This window comes from Larimichthys crocea, chromosome VIII (genome assembly GCF_000972845.2).
Source record: "Larimichthys crocea isolate SSNF chromosome VIII, L_crocea_2.0, whole genome shotgun sequence".
In the NCBI taxonomy this organism is placed as follows: Eukaryota; Metazoa; Chordata; class Actinopteri; family Sciaenidae; genus Larimichthys; species Larimichthys crocea.
The window spans coordinates 2314001-2341981 of NC_040018.1; the positions used below are offsets into that span (position 1 = coordinate 2314001).

The window sequence follows — 27981 nt, forward strand, 5'->3', positions numbered from 1 at the left end:
TAGCGGAGGAGCACTAAATCCACAGCGCAACAGACTACCGGTGCACAGTTCACCGCTGAGCCCGACACAGACACACTGAGAGCGCCTAAACTGGAGGGTTTAACTCCGGGATGCATCGGCGTGGCTTTTAATAAGCAACAACAGCTCATATTTAGCTCTATAACGCTTCAGTCCTCACTTGTTTGGACCGTTTAAAGGGGAGAGTTGTTGTTTTTTTTTTTTTGGTCCTTAAAAAACCCAACCGGACTTCTTCTCCGACACTGGAAAGGGGGGGACTTAAACTCCCGAGTCAAGATGTCAATTTTGCCTTTCACTCCCCCGATTGTCAAAAGACTTTTGGGCTGGAAGAAGGGAGAGCAGAACGGACAGGAGGAGAAGTGGTGTGAGAAGGCGGTGAAAAGTCTGGTGAAGAAGCTGAAGAAGACGGGACAACTGGACGAACTGGAGAAGGCCATCACCACTCAGAATATCAACACAAAATGCATCACCATACCGAGGTAAAACGGCGGGTCCGTGAACTCATCACAACATCCTTTAACGTTCGGCCGTTTGGATTAGTGACGGCAGTTGGTTTCAGTTAAACTGCGTATTTGTGGCATATTCACCTTAAAAACATGTTTTTAAAAAATGTTTTCAACTTGACTTAACTTTCACTTCCTGTTATCTACATATTTACACACTGTACTGGGTTTAATATATGTGTATATATACAGTAACACACGGTGGCTAATGCTCAACGAGCTAACACCGAGCTCACACATCAGTGTCAGTTAGCTGCCATGCCAACACACACACACACACACACACACACACACACACACACACACACAAACCGTTTAATATATATATATATATAATTTATAAACACGTTATGATGTCACTGTAACACTTTTATCCGTTTCCTGACATCTTGTTACAGTGCTGCAGCGCACATGAAATGCAAAAAAAAAAAAAAAAAAAGCACAAATGGAGTCCAAGTTATATAACTTGGCCTTAATCTGGGACGCTTTCTATCGGCGTGTGGGTTCAGTGTTAGTGCGTAGGCGAAGCCTGTGGAGCTGCTTTCTCTGCTTTCAATCCAGTACAGTCATTTGTCCATCCACACATGCTATATCACATGTGCAGCCTGTAGTTTTTTTTTTTAAAGGGTTTAGATCCCATGTGTGCAGCCACACTTTCCTCCTTCAGTGACAGGTAAGAGATTAGGAGGTGCTGTTTGTAAACACAGACCATGTCCTATACAAGTCTAAGGTTTTGTCTACTACATGTGCATTACAGTTTTTATATAAAATAGATCCAGAGCCTGATCGGTGTGCATATGATCAGCTTCCTTTGGATAAACACTTGTCAGTGCAAGTCTAAGAAGAACAGCCTGTGTCACGGGAACACAAGAACTAATACTGTGTGTTGAGGAAGTGACTAATTTCATATGTCATAGTTAAGCACCATCAGTAACAATAAATTCAAATTGCGCAACAACACTAAAAGTCTTGGGACTCAACATATGTTGTCCTTTTTTACAGGACATTATGCAGAAAAGCTGCATTATTATGTTCTATTTGTGTTCTCATAACACGTAGTTATTTATAAGGACTAAATTCACAGTACAGTTTTGTCATTTTAGACAATAAACCTATATTTTTGTCACAAATGTTTGATAACCGTTACATTAGAGGGCAAAACATGTGTGTTTATTTATATGCATGTAAATAATATCATCCGATATATCAGCGTCAGATTTAGTTACTCTCATATATCGACATCTGTCCGAAAAATCCAGTATCAGTCGTGCTATAAATAGAACGTCCTCCATTACAAAGAGCTTTTTTTAGTACAGCTAGCTAAACCTAGGCCATCCCGTGCCCATGTATCAGTGGTAAAGCTGCAATGATTATTTAATAGTTGATTAATTGGCTTTAATTATGTTGATAAAACAATGAATCATTTGAGGAAAAATACTGTAGGTTGAGGTTTTAGTGCTTTTTGTTGTCATGTGTGGTAGGAAACTAAACATACTGTGATTTTGGACACATGGACAACTTAAACAAGACATTTGAATACATCGCTTTGGGCTGTGGGGAAGTATAAAAGGTATTTTTAACTATTTTCTGACTCCTAGACCAAAATAATTGGCAGATTAATCAATGAAAACACTCATTAGTTACAGCCCTAACTAAGGGTAGTCTAAATAATAAAAATACCTCTCACTGTAGTTCAAAATAATTCAATCTACAGTCTCCAAAATTACATTAAAGTTGAATCAACAATCAACTCTTTTTATAACAGTTTCAACATAAAACATTATAACCTTGATGACAGTGGGGTTTGTTGTGGGTTATCATATTAGGCTATATTAGTTTCAGTGAGGTGTAACTCATAAACTTTGGCAACAAAGCGTACGTTCACAGTTATTTTTATTTCACAAGGGGTACGTAACAAATAAAGGTCTCAAACTTTTGCTTGCTGTCCACAAAATCTCACTTGCATGTGTGGGCAATTTAGATTTAATAGCACACTCTGTGTCAGATGAAAATTGAACCCCACACAGGGCACTCCCACATTCTTTATTGCCACAAGTGTGCATATCACAGCTTGCACAGGCCTGGGCCAGCGTTCAGAGTTAAGCCTACCCGGAAAGTTGAATAACGTTGAACCATGATCCAGGTTTCATATTTCCCACCACTAATGCAGAGGGGAAGAGGCAGAGTGCATTAAGATGACCCTAGATCAGAGCTGGCTGTCAGTGTGGGCTAACAGTGTCCCTGGAGAGCTGCTGTTTCTATTAATTCCCTCTACGTTCTGGCTCGCTGACAGCAGCTGACTGCCTGCGTGTTCGGGCCTGTCCACAGGGAGGTCAGCTCCTATCTCTCTGACACATGAACTTCGTGATGCGGCCCATCGCCACCCGTCTTGATGACAGTTTGCTGTGATGCTGAGGGCTGAAGGAAGCATGCACGGTGCAGTGATTGAGTCAATGGTTGCATATTTGTGGAGGAATAGCAGATCAGGTATCTGTTGGGGTAATTTAAGGTAGGATTGTTGGTATTGAAAAAGGGGAAAACCAGATTCAGATATCATATTTAAGAGCGCCAAATACCTGAAGCTCAAGGCTAGCAATTTCTATTTGTGCCAGGTAAAGTTAATGTTTCCTTCCTGTAGGTTTTGTCTGTCAAACGTACCTCATAACCGTCCAACTTCTAGCTAGCCGTCTTATTTTAAAGCGTTGTCACCTGCTAGACGACATTTAAAACAACACACTAGTCCTTGGTTAGAAGCCATGTTATCACAACTGAGTAAGTTTGGTCGAGTCAGAGTTATTTTTGGGATTGGGTTGTGTGTGGGCGGTTAATGTGGGTGGTGTGTGTGTGTGTGTGTGTGTGTGTGTGTGCCTACGTCTCCATATGTTTACACTGGAGATAAAGACTTCCCATGAAAAAACATTAGTCACAGTAACTTTGACTTATATTTCCATTTGGAAACAAAAGGCCTTTACAGTATATCAGGTCATTGCCTATCACTTGGGCAGGGTTGTTGCTCCAGTTGCCTTTTAGGTCACTGTGGTTTTGTTTTGACTTTTTTCAGGAGCAATAAGCAAAGTGAATGCTGAGGCACGAGTCCAAGCCCAAGCCATAGTCACTCAACAATGAGCAATTGTGGCATTGTGGTATTGACCTGCTACCCCCCTCTCCTCCCTCTTTCTCTCACTGTTTCTCCTCATAAAATCCTCCTCTTTTTCTATGAGCTGTAAACGGCTTAGTCACAAACATTGGTGTGTTAAGTGCGTCAAGCCATGAAAGTCTACCAGTTTCCGATGGTTGAGGGGTGGATGTGAAGTGTGGTAGCCTGTGCTGCCTAAACGCGGAAGGATGACTCACAAATGACTTTCCTTCTGTTGTTTAAGGGGACTCGCCAGTTCATTTGTAAACAGAAAGTAAGTCTGTTTTGGTTATACCTGTGGGTTGGTAAATAACTCAGATGGTTATACTGTAGCTGCCCAATAACCAAATATTGTTGCACTGAAGTCAGAGGTAGAAGAAGGAGATCAAGTTGGTTGGATAGGTCAACAAAAAGTCAGACCTTGACACAGGAGGCTGCTATTCAGTTCCTGTTTCCTCCCAGCTATGGTCATGATAGTTCCCTAACCTTAACCAAGACAACGAAGGTCCCCTAACCTTAAGGAAGTAGTATTTTTAACCCAAACCACAATGTTTCCCTAACATAAACCAGTGAATATTTTTAACCCAAACCATGACCTTTACCTAACCAGACAGGCCCAAAGCGTGCCCACACATGCCCAAACAATAACCATGTCATGACCATAACGACACAGTGTTATTTTTGGAAATGTCATTTCTAACTGTTTTTGGTGACCAGAAAAGACTTGTATGTTTCATTCTGCATTACAAACGGTGTACTTGCCGATACTGATGAATACTGAACCATGGCATACTAATTTAGTCACTTACTCAACGCATACAGTATTTTGCATACACTTCTGACACAGACTTCTCTTCTTAAGTTTACAAGTGTTTATCCAAAGGAAACTGACTGTGTTAGGCGTAGTTAATTAGTCTTCATCGAGAATTATTCTTATTGTAATTAGGAGGCACACTATTGAAGTACTTTTTATTTTTTTAGTGCTTTGGTGACATGACAAAATCCAGGAGCCTCAAAGCCCAATTTGGCATCTTTACCCTTTTATTTCACCAAGCTCTCGCCAACGACTAAAAGTCAGATCCAGATTTGTCTAAGCTTCCTCTGTCAACGTCCTCTCCAGTCTCCTAACCTCTGTCATTATGTTCATAGAAGCTGCTGAATCTGGTTACATTGTTTGCTTGCCCAGCTCCTGTTCTGGCACAACACTGGCTCTGGCATTCCCCAGACCTGAAAATCTTCTTTTCCCAGTTGGTCCAAAATGCCCGTGGTACAATAAACACTAACTTTCCCCCTGTGCTCTGTGAGAGTTGAGTAGGAAAATCCTCAGGACAGTTTCACAGTGTTGCATTAAATAATCGATTCTCGATTAGTTGTAGTCAGTTAATTTCCCAGTGATCAGTGTTTCAATAGTAGTAGTGTCGTGTAATGCTGTGACTCGATCTTTGACATCACATTGAAGTGGAGGAAGAAGCGACTCTGTGGAGAAATTTTTATAAAATACACAAGCTGAAATGAAACTGTGAACTTTCACATTTGAACAGAGGCAACCTTTTAACGTGAACTAATAAATGAAAGAATAAATGTTACAGGTTCTGTGTCTAACATGGTTTACTAGTTAAGAATGTTGCACATGAGCTAACAGAGGAGAATAATGTAGCATTTATTGGGGCATCACTGGTGGTATAGTAAAAGAAATGACCCAGGGTGTGTGTTGCGTGTATGAGTGTGTTGTGTCTTTTCACAGAGCCCGGGGGAGAGGATTCCTTACTTCTACTTACCTTAACTTTCTCTGAGTTTGGGCCAGTGCAGGGGTGTGCTTTCATCCTGTCTGCACACATCCCTCCTGGCAGCAAGACTACAGTCTGATTCACACTGCTGCATGTCAGGGCAGGAAGGAGAGGGTGAATGAGTCCCAGAAATGAAAGATGTGATAAAATAAGAATGAGTGAGAGAGAGAGAGAGAGAGACCCTCTTGCAGGACACAACAGCTGTGTTTCCATAGATGTCAAAGCTTAACAGGGTTGTTGAGATTCATGGAGAACGTTGCAGACAATTTGGTATAAGTTTAGAGGATTTCTTTTATTGATTTAGTGAAGCCAAGAAACATTTTGTGCCAAAACGGGTGCTCCACAATCATTCTGTGATCCAGAACAGCATAATTTATGACTAAAAGTCAATAGATATACTTAAACCATGTAGTTATCCTCTTATTAGAACTTTATGTATTTCTTTGGTCTCATTACAGACACTCGAATATGATCTGTCAAGTTTTTATGAGCCAGGCTCATGCTGTAAGAGGGAACACCGAGGGATGAAGACGAGTTGGGGATTCCCAGTGTTGTGTCTGGTGCTGGAGGGGAGGGCTTGCCATCATGGTGGGAGAGCGTGCTTTAATAAGGGAGGATGACACATAAATGATCTGCAAAAGAAGAATAAAAAGAAAAATAGTGAAAGCAGCAGAGGTGAGAAAAAAAAAACAGGATTTCAGTTTGAGGGTAAAAGAGAAAGGCAAAACCAGAAAGCCGGGGATTTAGGTGGAGGAAGAAAAGTAGACAGACTATTTGGCAAGACGCGGTGTGTTGGATTCTGCAGCTTATCAGCGAGATTGTGGTGAGAGTGATTTGCATGCAAAAAAAAGGAAACGCGCTAATAGCTGAGATAGAACAGGTTTGTTTTCCAGCCAGACGGCAGTTCAACATCAAAAGAAGTGTGTCTGCATGTGTCTGGACAACAGACGACACTCAAGGCACACAGACACAGAAGTTATGTAGAGCTGCAAGGCTTCATACTTCACCTGAGTGAATGCTACAGCACGTACAGTACAGCTGCAGCAGCAGGAGTCTGTGCATCCTGTCTTTATCAGTGCTTATCGTTTGTCTGAACTGTGTCTCTGAATCAGTTGTTAAGGCTTGCTGTTGTTGTTTTTTTTTACTTTGGTCTTCTTCTTCTTTCTTCTTCTTTCATATGTCCTTAGACCTTCAGCTCTGTTGCAGCAAGCCAGTCCAGTGTGTCACTGTCTAGGTCAATTAAGCCACAATCTCCATTTGGTGGCCGGTATATGGGGCAGCTGGTTGTCACATGCCCCACAGTCTGTAGTGGGCCCCCACATTGGCAATGAAGAACAAATTTTGATTTTCTATTAATGAGAACGGACAGATGAGAGTGGAAAGCAAAGCCAAAGATTGGGGTTGATAATTATACACCCACAAAGATTTAACTTTAAGCAACGCCTGACCAGGTTAAATCCAAGTATGGGTACAATTCTGGATTGCAGTGGATGAACCAAAGCTAGCTATATAGCTAGATAGCTAGATAGCTAGATAGATAGCTAGATAGATAGATAGATAGATAGATAGATTTTCTCGCTTTCTTTTCTCCTTTCTCTGAGCATGTCTACCATCTCCTTCTTTACACAAGCACACACCCACACACACTCACAGTCGCCCACTCAGGTCCTTTCATGTCAAGTATCACACCTGAGTCATCCGAGACAGCATTGTCAGCATTGTTCGACCGGGACGTGGTACAAGACAGGTCACAGAGAGTTTATGTGTGTTGTCTGTCTGTCTGTGTGCGGTTGGCTGCGGTAATGATGGCAATAAGTTGGCTTTAGGATTCCTGTCAGTGTTTGATTTGCTTGATGGAAAGGGGATATAGCTGTGAGTCAGTGAGTGTGTGCCTGTCTGTGTGTGTGTTTAAAGACTGCAGTGTTTACCTTGTAACCGAAGAGTTTGACCTTAAAAAACTGAGCTCGCTGTCTCAACCTGGCTGCTACTGCTGGGTAATAATTTCACTTAATTGTTTACTGTTTTTGAATGGAGCATTATGACATTTTTACTGCTTATATTTACTGATGATTAAATGAATAACAACTATTTAAAGCTAGCTTATTTGACACATGATGCTTTAAATGTCATATAATGTAATATTGTTAAATCTCTATGAACAGATATCTGCACAAAAATGCTGAATCTGTTGGAAAGTGACTGAAAATGCAATCTTGGAAGCTGTCAGCTATCATCTGGCCACAAATTAGCTTTTTTAAAAGTTAATTTGCATTCATATTCGGATACATAGAGATCAGGAGAAATGTGTCTTTTTCGTCTCACGTATCAAGTTGCTAATCAGACTTCAGAGGAAGTCTTAGTCTGTATTTTTGTCATCCGGTTTCTGGACATCTCCTGGCTACAGTGCAAGCCCAGAAACACCGGCCGTTGCCCACAGAGGTATTGTCTTCAGACAAAAGTAAGAAAACTGTCAAAATTGAGCAAAACACTGTGTGTGCAAGGTTTCACAGTTTGCTCTGTTAAGTTAGATACCCTGATATGCATTTAAATACCAGTAAATGCATTAGGATTAACTTGAAGTGATATTATGACTAACTAACTAAACATCGTCTGTCAGTCAGGATATTCAGCGGGGCTGACAGATATTTTATGATGTAATTGATACTTTCTCACTGCGTTACGTCACTCTGGGTATTTTTTTTCAACACCAGTTCCACCATAACGTTACTCTTCCCCTGGATTGTACCATCTCAAACAGACTTGTTGACTGGTAGAATCTCAAAGCGACTGCTGTAACAAAACTTTTAAAGTGGAACAAAGACGACATCGGGTAAAAAAAACAGCCCAGCTCGCTGGGTGGCCGTATACCATCTTAGACTCATGATGATCATAATGATGTAATAATAATTACTTCTGGTGTTAACTAGTGAGGGTAGCAACATTCAATCGACTAAATGTGACTACCTCATTCGGGCTGGTTCACTTAGGGGATTAGTGAACTAATATCAAAGGGATTTTAGGTCATTATACATCATACAATTCTTTGTGTGTGTGTGTGTGTGTGTGTGTGTGTGTGTGTGTGTGCGTGTGAGTGTGTTTTGGTTAGTCAGCTCAGAGGAATGCTCTTTCTGCCTGCTGGGGCCTTGAGGAGGGCGTGGGCTGCTGTTTGGTTTTCGGCTTGCATTGGGGTGGAGGGGGTTAGAGAGACAGCTTTGCCTCGACTTGGCCCTGGCCCTCTCACTATCTGCGGGGGAGTGCACGTGCACGACGTAGAAACACACACACACATGCATACACACACAGTATGCACACAGACAAGTTCACCAGACAACAAGCCTGCCTTTGTGCTCCACTGGCCACTACCACCACCGCTACCACCACCACCGCCGCTGCTGCTGCTACCGCTGGATATGTGTGTGTGGGAAAACAACTTGACATGAAGGAGCAGGGGTTTAAACGGAGAGCCGGAGATTACTTTTAAGCCACGTGTACAAGTCAAAGTCATAAAATACAGAAAGAGATTGGAAGATGGCTGGAAAGTTTGCTAAAGGTTAGCAGATGTTGAAGATGAGCAGCAGTGACACTGGCAGACTTAAATCATCTGTTAATTATTTATTTTATGAGGTTGCCATCCTTGAATCTACCCTGAAGATGAGAGCACCACTTAAACCAAAGTAGAAGAGCCAGAAACTGAAGTCTAGCTAAGAGCTCCCCTGACACACTGTCAAAGACACCCAATATAGAAACACAAGAGTCCGTGGACTCCAATTAAGATTATGAACCTGGTGACCTCATCTGAGTTTGTCATGATTCATGTAGTATTTCACTGTTGTTATGTATCCTGTCATCAAAGTATTCATTCTTACGTGTTCTCCTGAAGGACCAACCTGTGATGTACTGGAGATATTTAACTATGGCTTGTTTTGTCAGGAATGCCTGGAGTCCCGGGTACTCCGGTTTCCTCCCACAGCACACAAACATGCAGGTTAGGTTTAAAAATATTTGTTAAGGTGTGAATGCTAGTCCAGTAATTGACCGTTGACCTGTCCAATGTAGGACTAGCTATCACTTCAGAATTAAAGTCACAATCTTGTTTACTTATTTTTTGATTAAATCTAGATTTAAGTTAAATTTTTGACATTTATAGGCTGTTTTAGTTCTTGTATGGCCACCCCAGTTTAGACAACATTGTAGAACTTTGGTTTCTTTTCATAAATTAAAAAGACTCAAAACTCAGCAACTTCTATCGAAACACCAGGATCAAAACATTTCAAATGATAACCAGACAGTATCCTGGCTGGGAGTAAGCTCCAACCACCGTACACTGCTGAATGAAGGGATGAATGAATTGATGACAAATATCTTCTACTTGTGTAGCAACTGAGATTTAATTGCTGATCTGTCAACAGTATTCATTGTTCTCATTATAAGAATATTCACATTTTATGTTTATGTTTGTGTACACTGGACACTATTCACTTGCCTCTCTCTTTTTTTTCTTTTTTTTTTTTTTACATCTGTTTTAACTGCATCTGAGCTGATAGCTGAGCATATATCTCAAATCTTTGACCATCAGCTCAGAAAAATGATCAATAAATAATCAAATACTGTCATAAGCTGAAGGACTGGCCACAAGGTTAACATTTGTGGGCAAAGTTACTGAGCAAACCACCTTATAACTAGGGATGGTTGACATGTAAAATAACAACTGTGTCAAAATATGTGCTTAAATGACAATATCAACGTGATTAATGACGCTCTGTCAATTTTAGCCAGGTCCCAGGTAATAGTCATAATTTGTCATCTGTTTATTAAATCATATTTAGCAAACACAGGATATCAGATCCCGGTGGGTAACCGTCTGTCTGATTTGCACAATGAATAAACATTAATTCACTTGACTCGCCCCCGTTGTAGGAAAAAACATACGGTGGAGAGAAATTTATTGATTTGAATCTGGAATATTTTTAGTCATTCATCATCTTGATTCAGAAAGAGAGAAACAGGCTGGCCAGCTCATTGACTATTAGCAGTAAAACTAATGCTTCCCAGTCCTCTATCGTCCCCCTACCTTTTTGAGTCCAGACTATGTTATTTGTCGTCTAGTCTTGCCGGTCGCCTGTCTGCTGGTTTCTTATTTCACATTGGGCCCTCCATTACTGGTCCCAGCACACTCCAGCCCTATGATATCACCTGCAGGCCACAGTCAGACTTGGTTTTCTCTCACACTCTATTCTTGCCCCCCCCCCCCCCCTTCTTTTGTAAGAAAAAGAGAAGTCTGATGGCTTTTCCAGAGAGAGTGGGAGGTGTGTGTGTGTGTGTGTGGAATATGTTCCCCTGTGTGAGTTGTACCATTGCTGGAATATACTCACAGGCCAAGATGTGAGGAGCCTTTTCTGTGATCAATTTGCTTTGATATATTTTGATTGCTGGTGGCCCACATGATTAAAATATTTGTTTGAACCACAAAAATCTAAATAAAAAAGAAAAACTATTTTGAAAGCAGTTTGATACCTTCTTTTGAAAGAAAAAGAGAAGTCTGATGGCTTTTCCAGAGAGAGTGGGAGGTGTGTGTGTGTGTGTGTGGAATATGTTCCCCTGTGTGAGTTGTACCATTGCTGGAATATACTCACAGGCCAAGATGTGAGGAGCCTTTTCTGTGATCAATTTGCTTTGATATATTTTGATTGCTGGTGGCCCACATGATTAAAATATTTGTTTGAACCACAAAAATCTAAATAAAAAAGAAAAACTATTTTGAAATCAGTTTGATGTTTGAGAAAATGTCCATGGTAAATTAAAACTGGCAAAACTATAAAGTTTGACCATGTGTCCCTGAGTATCAAAGCACTGGACTTCTTTCTAAGACTGCAACAAATTAGTATTTTCATTATTGATTAGTCTTTCTTTTGAATTGTTTGGTCTACAAAACGTCTTATTTTAGTCCAAAACCTCAAATATACTCACTTTACTATCCTGTAAGATAGAAAAATGATCGATCAATAGTCAAAATAATTATGTAGTCACTATTATCAGTTTAACAAGGCTGCTAAGAGGCTGAACAGGCTCTTACTGTGACTGATTCAATCCAGAAAAATCCACAGTCAAGGATGGGTTTTATGGTGTTTATTAAAAGAATAACTAGACAAGACGGCCAACAGAAAATATTCAAGTCTAGCTCACCCACTTGTCTGAATCACCAAGTAAACATGTAAAATAATGTGAATCCAGACAACCACACCCCCTGTGCCAATTACCAGAAATGATAGTGATTTTAGAGAACAATCTCTAGTAATACCACTGACAGGTGTCCAGAATGCAGTGCAACCACAAGACTATGTTTTAAGTAGGGTTGGATGTTAATATAAACCGCAGATGGTAAAAATGTGTCAAGCAGATCTTGTTGTACTGTTTCTAATAAGAAAGTTATCCCTTTAATGTTTCTGGTTCAATTATTACCAGAACTGTGAAGATCATTTGTTTTTACCGTCATTGCTGCAGTTTTTTTTTGCGGTTTTGTGTTGCAATTTGTTTGAGATCTGTTGCACAGATTTTTTTTCCCCCATGACATGCGGTGAAGAGCCTCTGTCTCTGATTGGTCAACAATCAGAAACACAGCCTCTTAATGGTCATCAGATTCAACCCATATGGAAATATGGAAAAAATGAGAAATGATCACAGAAGACATCCAGTGTTGGATTTAAGTCTCCAAAAAGACAAAGCAGTTCATACAAGCAGTTCAGGCCGATTATGAAGCTTCTAAAAGGACACGATTACACCAGAGCGTCGTTAAAGGGCAAGCAATATCGTTAGTTATCGTTATTTTAAACTCAACTTCCAGCACTTAGGGGCTAATGCTGCAATCCATTGTAAGTCTCTGAATTGCAAAAGCGTCTACTCAGCACACTTTCAAAGAGACAAGAGGAACAGACTAGTACCGCATGCTCGCAAAGACGTCATCCAGGCTCTAATCAACTATACCAACAGTCGAAACGGCAACTACAGCACGTTTCACAAATTTGATGAAAACTGTTCTGTTCACTGTTCATCAGGTGTGTTTATGTTAACTCGGGATAAGTGGATCTCGCCCAAGTTTCTGACTCAATGTCGGAGGTCCAATTCTGTGTACTATAAGTTGTAGCATTACCACGTTCAGTTAACCAGCAGTTCAGAAATAACAGACAGGACCTCTCGTGGTCTTCACACACAAGAAATATTTGATTTACAAGATTACAAGATTGACATTAATGACTTCTATTCACATATTTAGTGATTTTCTCCAAAACAAAAAGTAAATTAAATGATTGTTTTTTTTTTTTTCTAGAGCTCTACAGTCCTCTCTAATACTATTATGAGCCGCCATATAGGGTTTTGGTGTCTGATAGGATTTAAACTCTTGGGTCTGTTACTCTAAACTGGCCTTCCTGGATTATTTAATTGATCTGAAACAACACCCCCCTCCAACACAGCCCCTTACATTCTTTTAATGCGTGGACGTCTTCCTGATTAGTGCTGAATGTAGGTGCTGTAACCGTTTATATTTTTAAAATGATGTAACATAAGCAGTCCTGTGGATGCAGATTCTTTGCATGGTGGCACAACAAGAGATTAACCCGTGATGACAGTTAAATTGTGTTGAAATTGTATGACGTGGGTGTTCTGCATAGAAAGGGAAAAGCTGGCAGATGACGCAGGTTATGGGGAACTTAATCAACCAACAATTAATTGCAAAATATCTCCCGAAATGCATTGAACACAGATAGGTGCCATGTGCCAGGTTTCATTGTCGCCACTTCTGCAGAATTAGTGAATGGTTTGTCTGTTCACGCGTTTTTATTGGAGGACAGCAGCCCTCTGGCTAAATGTCATTGGACTGCAGCCCTGTTGGTCATGGCTTGACAGACTGGCCACAGACGTTATGAAAGGCACAAAGGCCATTTCAGCCTTACACCCCCACCGTACTCCCACCCTCAGCCCTCACTCCATACTGGGACGGAGACAGGGCAGTCAGGATAGTGGGACAGACGGAGGAGAGAGAAAAGGGGGGTTTTAGGGGCCCAGTCACAGACACTCTGAGCTGCCCTGAGCTGTTGAGGCAGTCTGCCAGACCTATTGTCCAGGAGCACCCTCCTTTCTTTATCCATCACCCACTTTGTCCTCCCCCCTCTATGTTCTTATAAGACAGATTATGAGTGGAGATCCTGATGTTTACACACACTTGCAGGCACTTAAAAAGCCCCAAAATCATTTCTTTCTTTTCAATTTTCAATTAAAACATACACTTAGCTGCTTAAATAAAGTTCATGTATTAAAGCCAAACACTGGAAAACAGCAAAATACAGACTTTGAGCTTCTCATAGTGTTTGTCACAGTGAGCTTAGACCCTCTTTGAGTTTAAAGCTTGGCACAGAGTTGTAAAAAAGTCCATGTCAAAAGGTCTGCGCCCAGAGTGAGTAGCAGTGTGTGTGTGTGTGTGTGTGTGTGTGTGTGTGTGTGTTTGTTCAGCACTGCTCGGACCATCGCCAGCCTGAACACACACACAGTGTATATGTTTGTGTCTCTGAGCGTAACTGGGCATGCCTCAGTGTGTTTATTTTGCCCCCCTCCCACCCCTTCTTCTTCCTCCTCCTCCTCCTCCTCAGCTCAGTGAAGCTCAATCTGCTCTGTCTGAGTCTGTTTTATGAGTCAGCCAAACACACACACACACGTATCTAAGATTTCTGTATCTACTCATCTTCACAATCTGAACAATCTGAACAACTCCTCTTTTTTCCACTCAAACATACCATTTACACAGACGATCGCTAAATGTGTGACTAGCTTTGAAGTATAGTTATTTTATCTCACTCTTGCTCACACCTTTGTGTGTGTGTGTGTGTGTGTGTGTGTGTGCGCGCACACGCAGATTGTACTCCCTACCATTCACACACAAACAGAGCTGGTTGGGAGTAAAGGTCATGTTCAGCCTCAGCCTCGGGTCATGGAACACAATGATGTTGACACAATTTCCCCTGTGGCCACAAAAATCCATACCAATTTGTCCCTTTAATTTTTAGACATCAATTTTCAGTTAGACTGTCTCTTAGCTGAGCCACGTCAGGGATGTGAAGCTTGTTCTCAGTCAGAAAGAGAACAAAGATGATCTGAAGATGTCACAAGAATCTTTTTTACTAGCCTTACATGTTGTATCTAGGACAGGAATGGAGTGAGGTTTGGATGTTTTGACTCATTTTTATATTTGTTGGGCTATCACGTCACTGCTAATGTAGGTCTGAGGTCTTTGTTTGTCTTTTCCACCGCGTTGAACCTTAAAATGAAAATTTTTGTCTGTAATAACTAGTGCTGAAAAGATGAGTTGATTAATCAATTATCTTGATAATTAATCGCCTTTGACATCTGCGTTGGACGGACAAAACAAGCAATCTGATGATAGTAAGATTAGATTTGATTATTTAGAAGACATTTCTGACAGCAACTCAAATCATTAAAGGCTAAATCCCACCGAGCACAGATGTGATGCATTCACTGGAGCTAATCGTGGCTGTCCAAGTCAATGTTTCAAACCCTACCATTTCAGAAATGTCCCAGAAGAGAATATGAGAATATTCCAAGGTGGCCAGAAGTCAGACACAGAAATGGTAATGGTTATTAACACTTTTTTCTTTAGTCTGACAAACTCACTTATTTTGACTTTACACAGACTTCATCAAAACAAAAATAAATCTATTCCTTGGAGGTTTTTATGTGAGTTGTGACTGTCTGTGAATAAGATTTGTCTGTGTTGACCACTTTCTGGTGCTGTAGGGAGGAGCTGAAAGTTGAAAACAGTTTGGCCTGAATTCTTGGAAGCCTTCAGATCCCACCCATGTCCTTCAAATCTTCAGTCTGGAACACCAGGAGGGAATTTAGGGTCATAGTTCTCCCCCTTCTTCTTCTTCCTCCCTCAGAGCTTCAAATCATTTTAAAGTGTTTTTCAGGATCTGAGGTTGGCTGTTTAGACAGTGCTGCTGGCTCCTCCTCTAAACAACAGGCCGAGGCTTGATGCTGGTGTGGATTTAGTGTAAAATTCTCATTCAACATGCCGTCATACATCTCTTCAATGAAATGAGTAATTGAGATCGAGAAGGGTATAGTGTTTGTCTGGACCTGTGTATGCTTGACTAGAGTAAAGTATGAAGAGTGTAGAGCAGTGTTTTCAGAATATATTCAGCCCTCCAAGTATCACCAGTATAACAGACAGCAAATGAAAGCAGCTCACACAGGAGGAAGGTTTATTCTTAATATTAATCCTGTCCTGAACCAAACTAGTTTAAGAACCAGAGGTACTTAGGTGGAAAAAGAGTACTCCTGATGATACCCAGGATTATATTAATACAGAATATTACAGAATTCTTGTAGTATTGATGGTATTAAATGTTTCTATTTGAGATATTCCTCGGCATACCACAAGTGCAGCTTGTACCACAGTTTAGGAAACGGTGGCGTCGAGGATACCACTTAACTTAAAGTGTCTTACCACTAGTAGTGGCATTGGAATGGTATTTCTCAAGTTGTTTTGATTTAGGAGACGTGATTCAGTACGAGTTTGGTACAGTGTAAAAAAAATTTATTAGTAGTAATTAGCTAAAAAAATAAAATTAATTGATAAATAAAAAAGAAAACTTTTGCATTAGGAGTTTAGATTAGTTGCACCGCGGCTATATTTAAACATTGAAAGCATTTATGTGTTGCACTGTATGTCTGATGTGTTTCCAGTCTCATACTCTCACACCATTTGATTCAAAGGACACAGGCAGCTCATCCTGCTCCAGCGTTTCATTTGTGTTCGTCATAGTGTGGCTGACCCGCGTTCAGCTTGTTGTGCTAAGCTCAGCACGTGTTGCTAATGGTGTACGGCTGGAAGCTTCCACAGGGAACTTGTGAATGCTTGTGAACGTTAACGTGCAAAATACTCACTGACGTCATGTGAACAAAGGCAGTAAGGTAAATGTGTATTCAAACAGTTCACAGTTTAATGACAAAAAGTCATAGATTAATCAGAAGATTTGCCGCCTTTTCTAGTCTTATATAATAATAACTTAAATATCTTTATCTTACTCTTGGTTAGACAAAATAAAACATGTAATTATGTCATCTTTAGCCCAATTGTTATGGACATTTAGTGAGATTTCCTGATACTTCATGAACAAAATATCAATAAATTAATCAAGAAGGAACAATCCACTCAATCTGTGCACATGTAAACATTAAATGGATACTGGAAATACTCAGTATCATCATGTTACACATAAAATTAGTTCTAACTTATCAATTCCCATCACTGAAACCGAACGAATTGAACCTGAACCTCCACACGCTGGAAAATACATGCTGATCTTCCATGTTAATTATCTCTATGATTCACTGAGCAGAGCCTGGTTCAAAATGAAATCAGCCTATCCCCAAGTGTCAAGTGTCATTTTTTCCATATGTGCTTAGATCTGGGACACTTTTTTTCTGGTTGTAAATTGAGACATTGTACTTCATGTATACAAATGAAATTGAGTTGATCTGACACACTCTTAAATAATTAAAATGTCCACGTTGGTAATATAAGTAGGCTTTAACTTGCCTTATATAAAGTTAGATCTATAGACACCCTTTACAGCTTGAGTGTAAATTCTCTGCACATGTGCAGTCCAACTATTCAGCCAATTAGTGTGACTCACACTGTACCTTTACTGTAACTGTTTTGCTTGAAAACACTGACTGGAAAGGGCTTTACAAAGACAAGTCCACTAAGTACTGTCGGACACCAAATAACCAGTAATGCCACTGCAGTTTGTGCACGTCTGTCTCAGCCCACGCAGAGTCTAGCCCCACCAAACACCCACTCAGCAGCAACAGCATGGACCCAACACACATACCACTGACATCAGATCAGCCCTGTCTGACCATTTAACACAACATCATCAACAGTGAAAGGGGATTTTTTTTTCACTGCATTAAATGCCTCTTTGAGGATTATAATCCACTATTTTTGTGGATACTGTCAGAGAGGTATAGTTCCAACATAATGGCTATGTTTGAGTGTACAGTTTGCTATGTTATTATGTAAATGTCCTGTTTCCTTCAGTTAGTGTTGTGAGTGTCCACATGTGATCACTGTTCCTCTTTGCAAATGCACTTTTCATGTGTTTCCCTCGTGTCATCACACATTTCTAAAGATCCACCTTTATTGTAGCTTCTGTAACTCTGATTGTGTTACTCCAAAGATCTTTATTTCTCTTTCCAACCATTATAAAACAAGGTTGCAAAGTGAGTGAGTGAGTTAGCTTTCAATGGAGATCTGTCAACATTTTTAAGTGAGTTTTGAGGCCTGAGTTACTATGCACCCCGGTAAAAGGAAACAGCTTCAATAAATCATGACAATATATGCCAAACACAGGAAAACTGCAATAGAAAAGAGGAACAAGTAGACCTTCGAAACCCCAACCCAAACAAATTTAATAAAATGTTAGCTCGAAACAAAACTAAACAAGTCACACCACGGCTTGTTAACAAAATAATAATTTTACAAAGATATCACTTATTGAAAGGGGTGTGTGCTCACTTGCATAACAACCCAAGGTGTTCCTGTTTATTTGTCTACTCTGTGTAAGTATCCACATTGTGCTTGTGGGAGCAGCCAGATCTCTAGGCATTGTTAAATATCTTCTCTCAACACTAAGATCAAAAAACTGAGCACTGTTGTTTGTCCTCGATTTAAAAAGCCTGCAGTCTGCAAGTTCTTTGATCACACACTCGTGTCCGTGTGGCCTCTGTTTTCACGAGGCATCCCTGCCCATATTACATTCTTATGTTCTCAGTCACGATATAATAGATGTGTTAATATTATTATGTTGCTCACTTCCCATTTTGATGTGTCAGCAGTCATAATCTGCATGATGTTGCTATGAAAAATAACATAACTGTTTAATAGAGACCGTACAATACACCCTATGATATTGTACAAACATTTCTGTTCATGGAGGAAACCAACCTGCTGTTTTATGTGTTATTGATTGACCATAATAGCATTTCATGGTTGAGAAAAGCTCTGCTAACATTTCTCAGTTCTCTAATGGTGCCTACTGGAGCATTAAGGTGTAAAGCCCCAAGAGGTGGATATTTTGTTTTTGTTGTTTGTATTATTTAAATTCAGCTTTTCAATCATGATATGCCCATGAAAGGAATCTTCTAACCTCTCGCTGCCTCTAACCTCTTACATGACTTTTATCTTATCATCTTAGATTTGTGGGACCGTATTCTTACAATATTTGGTCTCTTACTATGTTTTGGACACAGATTTTAGATCTCAGTTCGAAACCTTCACCAGCTTTCCTCCCATGATAGTTTTCTTCTTCAACCGTATGATTCTGTATGCTTGTGTGCACGTAAAGTACTCAGACACCATTTGCAAATTCAAGACACCCTCCCACTCCCTTCAACACACACACACACACACACGCACACACACCAGCCCCCCTTTTAAAGTACAGAGGCAGTGAATGAAAGCCATGAAAAATTAAAAAGCCATTCTCCGCTTACTGGACAATGGTTGACCCAGATGGGACAATACCGAGCTTTCAGTAGTCGGACTGTGCGCAGCGTTGTTTTTATTTGGAGCAGACATGCGTCCTTCTAAAGGGCTTTAGCTTATACCTTTGACCCTTACTCTGTGTTTGTGTGTGAGACTGAGTGGGCGAGACAGAGATAGACAGGACATATATGGCTGCTGCCTCTTACATAACATGATAAGTCCATTTTTTTCCATGGGTCATTGTGCTTAGAGATTACAGGCTACATCCCTATTATGACAATCTGTGGCAACAAACTACAGCTCATTACTTTCTGGCAGCCTCAATCATCACCTTGCCAACAGTATTGTATAGCAGAAGAGTGCAGATGTTATACTGCACAATGAAATTCCTGTTATACATACTGTAATTTCATTGTGGGTTGTTTGTTATTATACTCAGAGCCAGCGTGCACACAGCTGGGATCCTCATCAGTAGGAAGGCGGGTCAGAGCCCAGATTTAACAACAATAGTTATCACCACACCTACTGACCTACTGTAGTGTTGTATTGTGTCTGGTAATTTCTAATGAGGACCGGTCTAAAAGTATTTATTCAAAACATACTTTTAATTGTGTTAGATTGTGAAATAAAAGTTGTATTCCTGCACACAGTCAGCACTGATTTATCAGAGACTTAACATTTTGCTCATAGACCTTCATCAATGATATCAAATGGGTGACAAATCTCAATAATTATATCAATTTACCATATAAAGTAGACAATAACTGTTAAAACATCCTTAAGATGAGATAAACAACACGTCAAAGTCCTTAGAACATGAATTAAAAGTGTAAAAATAGAAGAAACCATTAAGGAAATATGAAGTAAATAGTCTAATATTTGACGTAATATAAAGTCAAGGAAATAATCATGTATTACACATCCAAGGCCAAGAAAATATTGTGTTTATTCTCGACTGAAAAGACGATCTGTCTTTCCAACAAAAGGTAGCATTTTATTCACAAAACGTCTCTCCTTCTTCCTCTCCTCCCGTCTGCAGGTCTCTGGATGGCCGTCTGCAAGTTTCCCACAGGAAAGGTCTGCCCCACGTCATCTACTGCCGTTTGTGGCGCTGGCCCGACCTGCAGTCCCACCACGAGCTGCGGGCGGTGGAGCTGTGCGAGTACGCCTTCCACACAAAGAAGGATGAAGTGTGCGTGAACCCATACCACTACCAGAGAGTAGAGACGCCAGGTATGACAGCTTGGAGTCTTCTTCAGACTTTACTGTGGTTCTAACATCAGTAAAACCAATTTTTTTCAAGAATTTCAGGGACATTTTCTTTGGATTTTTTTCCAAAGCACATTTTTATCGACTTGTTTTTATCCTATCTAATATCTGCCCTGTGAATTATTGCCATAAATTTGTCCACTTTTATTGTTTTGTTCTTAAATTGCATTGCATTACACATAAGCCAAACATGAAACCAATCGTTATTGCTATGTTCTAAGGAAACACTCCTGTGTCTTTATGTCCATCATACAGTCCTCCCACCGGTGCTGGTGCCGAGACACACAGAAATCCCCAGTGAGTTCCCACCTCTGGATGACTACAGCCATTCAATCCCTGAAAACACCAACTTCCCTGCTGGCATTGAGCCCCAGAGCAACTACATACCAGGTACCGGCATGCTTCTATAATGACTCACACTGAGGCTCTGTTTAGACCTGTCATTAACATGCGGCTAGAGTGATCCAGTCACAAGTGGACAGCTCTAAGTGCAGGTATGAATGCACCCAGGACGCAGTGAGATCACATAGGCCACATTCGGACATGGTCTGGGCCGCATGTGATCACATTCTTTCAGCAGTGTGTACGCAATGTGTCTTGAGACAGGTTAAAAGACCGCCTACCCACCTCTTGTAATGCACACTAAGCGTTTGGGCTGTCTTACCTCGTCATTGAGTGAGGAGAAGCTTTATAAACTTTGTTAAACACTGCCTATGACAAATTCTTAATTACTTGGACCATCTCTTAAATTCAGTGAACATTGTACATGAAGTTAATTATTTCTTTGTGTAAAAAATATTGTGTTCGCTTCTTGGCTGGAGCCCGGCAAGAGAGACCTTCTGTAGTGCGAGCAGGACACCGGTATTAATGTTGTTCTTCATCATCTGTGATGTAAAACATCAGACGTCCACAAATTCAGAGAAAGTACAAGTGTGTGTCCTGCTCATATTGTCGACAGAGCATCTCTCCTGCAGGGCTGCTGACAGCGAAGGGAAAACGTGAGGAGTTCACCATGACACTAAGCAGAAAAAGAATACAAAGAGTCAAATCTGTGTTGAACAGCCAAGAGGACAGTAATAACGTTCACTGGCTAAATTCTGTGTTTATTTACATAGACGGGGACGTGAGATCAGTCTGATCACAAGTTGTCACTTGAGATGCGTTGAGAGACAAATTTTAATGCCAGGTGTAAAGTGACTTGCTTAAAGCTGTCCACTTTTGATCGAAATAAACAGTCTCTCATTTCATGTCTGCTTATTTAATCACTTTATTAAAGTTATTTGCTCAGAGAATATCAGATCTTGGACCAGTATTTGATGTACTTGATTTGTATTAACTACATAAGGGCTCCTATTAGTTAACCTTCTCTTTTATTCATGAATTGAGAACTGACAACCCTCTGTTCCTGCATTTGGATCCTACATAATGTCAAAATGAACCACCATGTGCACTGAAACAGCGATACATGACCGCAACATGGCTTCAACACACTCCTCATATTTAAACACATATTGACTGATCGTTTTTTTTTATTGTTGGAGGGGAATTTCATTTAATGTCAGAGTGGTTTAAAAAACAAGTTAAAGAGAGACACAGAAAAACTCAAGTTTAGTTTCATTTAACTTCGAATAATTTTTTCCTTCTTGTCTTCCTGTGTTGTATTTCAATCAGCCAGCCACAGATATATCTCAGCTATATATAGATATCACATCTGTGTGTGTGTGTGTGTGTTTGTGTCTCAGAAACGCCACCACCAGGCTACCTCAGTGAGGATGGAGAGACCAGCGATCACCAGATGACCCATAGCATGGACACAAGCTCCCCAAACCTGTCACCAAACCCTGTTTCACCAACACACAGCAACCTAGGTAAGGACTGTGTGTGTGTGTGTGTGTGTGTGTGTACTTTTCTGTCTGTCTGCCTTCTCCCACAGACAAATGTTTCAGTAGTGCGTTTCTCCGGTGGGAATTCTCTCTTTGATTTGGTTCCATTTCTGTAAGAGGAAACCAGGTGATGAAAGAAGCCTTTGTCTTCCCTGCACCGTGCGAGCTGTTGAATAGGCCGAGACACCATTCAGCCCGCACTAATATAAATGACAATATCCTACGTTTATTCTATCAGGATGGGGAAACGCCAGGGGGCTTGGCCGGAAAGCTACTGGTGAAATAATAAAATCACATTTCATTTGGCAGTACCATCCAGCTCTGTTCTGGACTTCAAAGCCAAGGACAGAGTGGCCATGTTGAAGGGGGGAAAGAGAGCAAATTACCAGAAGCAGTTGAAGTTACTGAAAATTATCGTGGATAAGCCTGTAATTTGACCGTGTTGGCTCCAGCATCCCACCAGTGAGGGTTGAGTTTCCACATTTTGTCTGGTCAAAGCTTCTGGGAAACAGCGTATGGGTTTGACATTTTGTGACGCAAGCTCAGCTTAATGTTTTCTTTGCCCGAGAATTTTTCTTCCCCTTCTATATGTCCACCTCAGCCCCTTTTCTCCCCACATTTCACCCTCTTCTTTGCTTCATTTCCACGTTTTCTGGCCACTATTTCTCTGTCTCCTGTTACCTTTTATTTCAAGCCTTACATTTCTTATTGATCTGCACATTTAAGTCTGTTCATAACTGTTCTTACTCTGTTCTCTAGTCTTTTCCTTTTTGGTTTAAACACTAACCTTCTCTGTCTCTCTTTGTCAGACCTTCAGCCTGTGACATACTGCGAGCCGGCCTTCTGGTGCTCTATTTCTTACTACGAGTTGAACCAGCGAGTAGGAGAGACCTTCCACGCCTCACAGCCCTCGCTGACAGTGGATGGCTTCACGGACCCCTCCAACTCAGAGCGTTTCTGCCTGGGCCTGTTGTCCAACGTCAACCGCAACGCAGCTGTGGAGTTAACACGTAGACATATTGGTATGACTCAGCTCATAATTCGTTTATAATCATATGATATTCCTTTTTTGTATCGATTCCAAGTAATACAGAACATTACTCTACATGTGTAATTACTGCTTCTACTGTATCTTTACTGTGGTATGATCTCTGTTTTCTTCAAGGTCGAGGTGTGCGGCTGTATTATATCGGAGGAGAAGTGTTTGCTGAGTGTCTCAGCGACAGCGCCATCTTTGTCCAGAGCCCCAACTGCAACCAACGCTATGGCTGGCACCCTGCCACAGTCTGCAAGATCCCTCCAGGTGTGTGTCAGGCTGACAGAGACAAAAAAAGTCCTGAATGAAGTTGTGTTGTCCCTAACTTTTACAGCTGACTGTTCTTTCTGGGACAGGAATATAAAATTTAGATGTGGATGTCGCCGACAAACTGCTGCTTAATCTAAATTAAATAAATTCTTTCAAATGAATGATTCAGAACAGACTCACCAGCCCATCACTTACCTTCAGCACCAGTCTAGGGGTGTCCTCTTTGGGAGTGTAGTCTGGTTAAAAATAAAGTTTTTTACTCTCCATAGTGGTCTGTTTACATTCACCACATGATTGCAAGTTTTCACACATCTACACGTCTTTATAGAGACAACTAGATGTTTACACAAGCTCTGCTGTACTTTCCATACCCGCTGTCTGAGTTGCAAGCACTTTTCAGACTTTCTTTTTTTGAAGACACGAGGTTTAAGTCATGACTACACTTAAACACAATTAAGTGCCATCAGATTAATTACAGGTCCGTACAACTTTAAATACACAGACAGTGTAAATCCACATTTTGTTTTCGTCTTATTAAAATCAGTGTATTAAATTTGTCACACAAATAAAAGTCTATTTATTACAGTGTAAAATGCTGTGAATCAGCCTCAATATGGGATGAGGGATTCCTCTTATCTCAGATCAGTCTATATAAACTGTGAGGGGCTAAAAAGGTTTAAACAGTAACGTTCAGACCAGCTGTCTCCATCTTCATATGTTCAACCTCCAGACATACACCCATGTTAAAAATCAGCGCTCCAATGGACACTTGTAAAAAAAGGCAGTATGAAAATCGATGCAGCAGATTTGGGGATATCTTCCTTGTTCAAACTTGTGGCCTCCATTACCCACAATGCACCCTACGCCAACGGCTCAGTTGGAGATTCGGGTGTGGTATGCCAGTAGCTGCTAATGTTGCCTCTAGCCTCAAGCAGAGCTGAGGAGCAGGCTGCAGAGGTCTGGTAAACTCATGTCTTTATAATTCCACACCCCCAGACTTTTTTTTTCCCTTTTCTTCAGGCTCAGCTGAGGTAATTTATCAGATGTTGACTCCCTCTGGAGCCACAAAGAGCTTTGTACAGAATTTTTTTACATATGCAGTAGTACTCCCCAAATCAAACTTTGATGTTTAAAGTCAGTGGAGTTCCCTTTTAAGTTCAGTACAGTAAAACTGAGGTGACTGTGCCCTGACGTTTGGTTGTTTTGTTCCAGGATGTAACCTGAAGATCTTCAACAACCAGGAGTTTGCTGCCCTGCTGGCACAGTCAGTTAACCAGGGCTTCGAGGCTGTGTACCAGCTGACCAGGATGTGCACCATCCGCATGAGCTTCGTCAAGGGCTGGGGAGCCGAGTACAGGTAAGCCACAGTCACAGATCAGCTCGACCGCTCCAAGCGTGAAGCGCTTAATCGACAGTGAAACTCACAACCAACGTTATAAGCGCCATTGTGCAGAGATCAAGTTCTTAACGAGCCCTTATGTAAACGCAGACAATAGAAACAAACAGAATGTGAATCACATCCCACAATCCATCCGCCCCCGCTCTCAGGCATCTGCTCACACTCTGGTGAATCCGGTGTATGACGTCGCCGAGCCCTCATCAATAGAAACAGGCCCCAGTTGGCACGCCAGACTATTTTAAAACAAACACACATGTGCCGTGTCAAAAAGAGATGTCAGACTTTCCCTCTTCCATCCCCTCCCTGTTTTCCATACCGTCTGACTCACTGATAGTAAGAGAGGAGAACAGCAGATGATTGGTTGAAAGTTGGCTCAGCACAGGAGGTTTCCTCGAGGAGGAAACCTTTGTGCTGCAGGCGACTGCTCACCACTCCTGTCCAGACCAAACGCTGACATGTGGAGACACTTAAAAAACAGGATTCAGGTTACCCACACCTCACTCTCTCTGTCTTTTCCCACACTGACTGTTTTTTTTTTGTCTCTTTTAGCTGTTTTTATTTTATTAAAATAGAGATCGAAGTGTGAACAGATAAAAATGATCTAGACTAATTTATTCAGACGCTTGTTTCAGTTCTTACAAAACAAACTGTATAAACCAGAGGGAAATCATGCAGCTGGCATGCGTCTCTGTTCATCTGGCTTGGCAATGCATAAATTAGACGGATGGCAACATACAGGATACATTTTGCCTGCTGTTGTTGTTGGCATTAACTGGGAGTTGGTGGTATTAGTTGTTTCATTTACTCATTCAAGCTGCCTCAAAACTTTCAACCAAAATGAAAAAGAAAAAAAAATCAAACGTGGTTTGTCAAGTTAAAAAAAAAAGGAGTCGGTGGCAGCACACAGAGGCAGAAATGATAGGGTTATCACTGGGTGAGGCACGCTGAAACCAGCATCCATTTGGAAATCTAACCTCTCTTCTTTTATAGCACGTACAGTCTTCTTTTTGTAACACAGTGTCTGTTTTCTGCGGCTGTTGTTAGTCTTTCATGAGGAGCACAAGAGCTGTCACTTAACTCCTCTTAAACTCATATATTATATTATTTTGAACACTTTTAACGTCTCCTCTTCTCTCCTGTGGGAAAAGCAGTAAAGGTTTTTATGTGTGACGGCTGTGATCAGGGAGGAACGATGTCTGAACGTGTGAGAGGAGAAGAATTGCGTCACTTTGTACATTTCAAAAGTTTCTAGAGCAAAAGTAACAAATGTTTATGAAACTAAACTTCCTGTTTTCAGTTGCAGTTCGATACCCAACAAATTACATTTTCTCTGAAGCATATTTTGAACTCTAGAGAGACGCAGAGATTTGGCTCAGGTCATCACATTTCTTCTGTTTAGATGAGGCTTTGATAAGATAAACCCACATGAAACTAAACCGCTGCAGAGTTTCATTGAGATGACACCGATCTTACATTCTGACATTAAAGTGACTCACAGTGTTTTTGTTTAGTTGTTTCTTGCCTCTGACTTACACAAGGCCTAAAATTAAATCAGAGAAGTTTGACTTTGCTGAAACTTGACTTTTGTAAGTTTACTCACACAGGCTCTGCTCCAAACAGCTTTCTCCATGTACTCAACATCTGTTTCTGCTCTCCTTGTGCCTCTCCCAGGCGACAGACGGTGACCAGCACCCCCTGCTGGATCGAGCTGCACCTGAACGGCCCCCTGCAGTGGCTCGACAAGGTGCTCACACAAATGGGCTCCCCGAGCATCCGCTGCTCCAGCGTCTCTTAGGGGGAAACCCTTCATCCACCCACTTCCTGTACACCACGTCTCCTGTCAATGACTTAAAACAACACACACACACACACACACACACACACACAGACTGCACGCAGACAAAAACGGCTACACCGTAACCGCCCCTCGTTCAGCCAATCCATAAACTGGGTCCTTCCGCCCCACCAGCTGTCCGTAGCACTTTTTATATACATGTTGTTTGTGGCAAAAGGGGACAAGTGCAGTAAAGCAGAACCATGTTAGTATGATCTCCACATTTTGTCCAGAATTATTTTGATGGTCGTAGAAAGGCCGTAGCAACGGGAGGAGGTTTTTATCAATTAAGAGATTCTTATTTTCGTTCCTTATTTTTCATGATTTTTATGGGGTTTTTGTACAGATTTTAAAGTGGTTTTAAAAAATGAATTACCTTTTTTTTTTTAAAGCATTAATAACAATTTTGTAAAGCATGTGTACAATTATGTTAAATGCATTTCACTTGACTTTATTTCTGTATTTGGGCATTTGATAGGTTATGAAGACATTTTACAAACGTGACCCAGTGATAATATAACGGAAATGTTCAGCCCGCACTTTGTAAACACTGTGTGAAGGAACATACTGTAAGCCTAGCACACATTAGGCTTTTCATACTGTCGTTTTATGTTACTCTGAAAAGACAACACAGTGTTTAGCTGCACATGTCAGATTAAAGCTTTCCCCCCTCTGTCCTCTGTTAGATATAAACCACACACACAGGCTGCAGTCGAGCAGACAGGAGGTACAACTCTTGAAACCCACGTATGAGTACTTAAAGACAGTGGCATTCATCAAATGTCATAAGGAGGATGATGCACTTTTGTAAAATGTTAATATTCTAGTAAAGCGATGCCGGCAAAGTACATTCAATGGCAGTTGTAGTTCACGGCTGTAATACTTCTTGTCGGAGGGTTATATGAAATATATCCTGCATTAATTTCAGGAAGCTTTGCCTTTTTGCAAAACACTTTTGCAGCATTTGTATTGTGTAGTAGATAGTATATAATAATAATAAGACATTTACACAGGACTTGAAAACATCTCACCTATTGTACTCTACTGCAAAATGTAGTTGGAATACTCGTGTGTAGGGCTGTGTAAAGAGAGCAGGAAGATGCCTTTGCTTGTTTTTTAATTTTCTCTCTCAGCAGTCCATAACATTGGTCTTATTTTTAGCCATCAGTAATATTGACTTTTCTTTCTTTTCTTTTTTTTTGCACTCTCAGGACCGTGAAAACAGAACAAAAATCAAACAAACAGGTGAATTATGTACAGAAAAGTTTTAAAAAAGGACAAATGC

General features: G+C 40.8%; 1 protein-coding gene across 1 annotated transcript; it reads left to right on the forward strand.

Moving 5' to 3' along the window:
* The first annotated feature begins 9 nt into the window (after positions 1–9).
* LOC104927744 (mothers against decapentaplegic homolog 3) lies at positions 10–27929 on the forward strand. The gene is made up of 8 exons (XM_010741890.3): positions 10–497; positions 20045–20238; positions 20530–20664; positions 22017–22142; positions 22967–23179; positions 23323–23460; positions 24676–24820; positions 26534–27929. The coding sequence occupies exons 1-8, from the start codon at positions 295–297 to the stop codon at positions 26655–26657; spliced, it is 1278 nt and encodes a 425-aa protein (XP_010740192.1). The 5' UTR covers positions 10–294; the 3' UTR covers positions 26658–27929.
* Positions 27930–27981: the final 52 nt, after the last annotated feature.

Excerpts from the sequence above, each read along its gene's own strand:
- LOC104927744 (XM_010741890.3), top strand. The coding sequence starts at position 295 with ATGTCAATTTTGCCTTTCACTCCCCCGATTGTCAAAAGACTTTTGGGC. Across the intron at positions 23,180-23,322 it reads GTTAACACGTAGACATATTG|GTCGAGGTGTGCGGCTGTAT; the intron begins GTATGACTCAGC and ends GTTTTCTTCAAG. Across the intron at positions 23,461-24,675 it reads AGTCTGCAAGATCCCTCCAG|GATGTAACCTGAAGATCTTC; the intron begins GTGTGTGTCAGG and ends GTTTTGTTCCAG.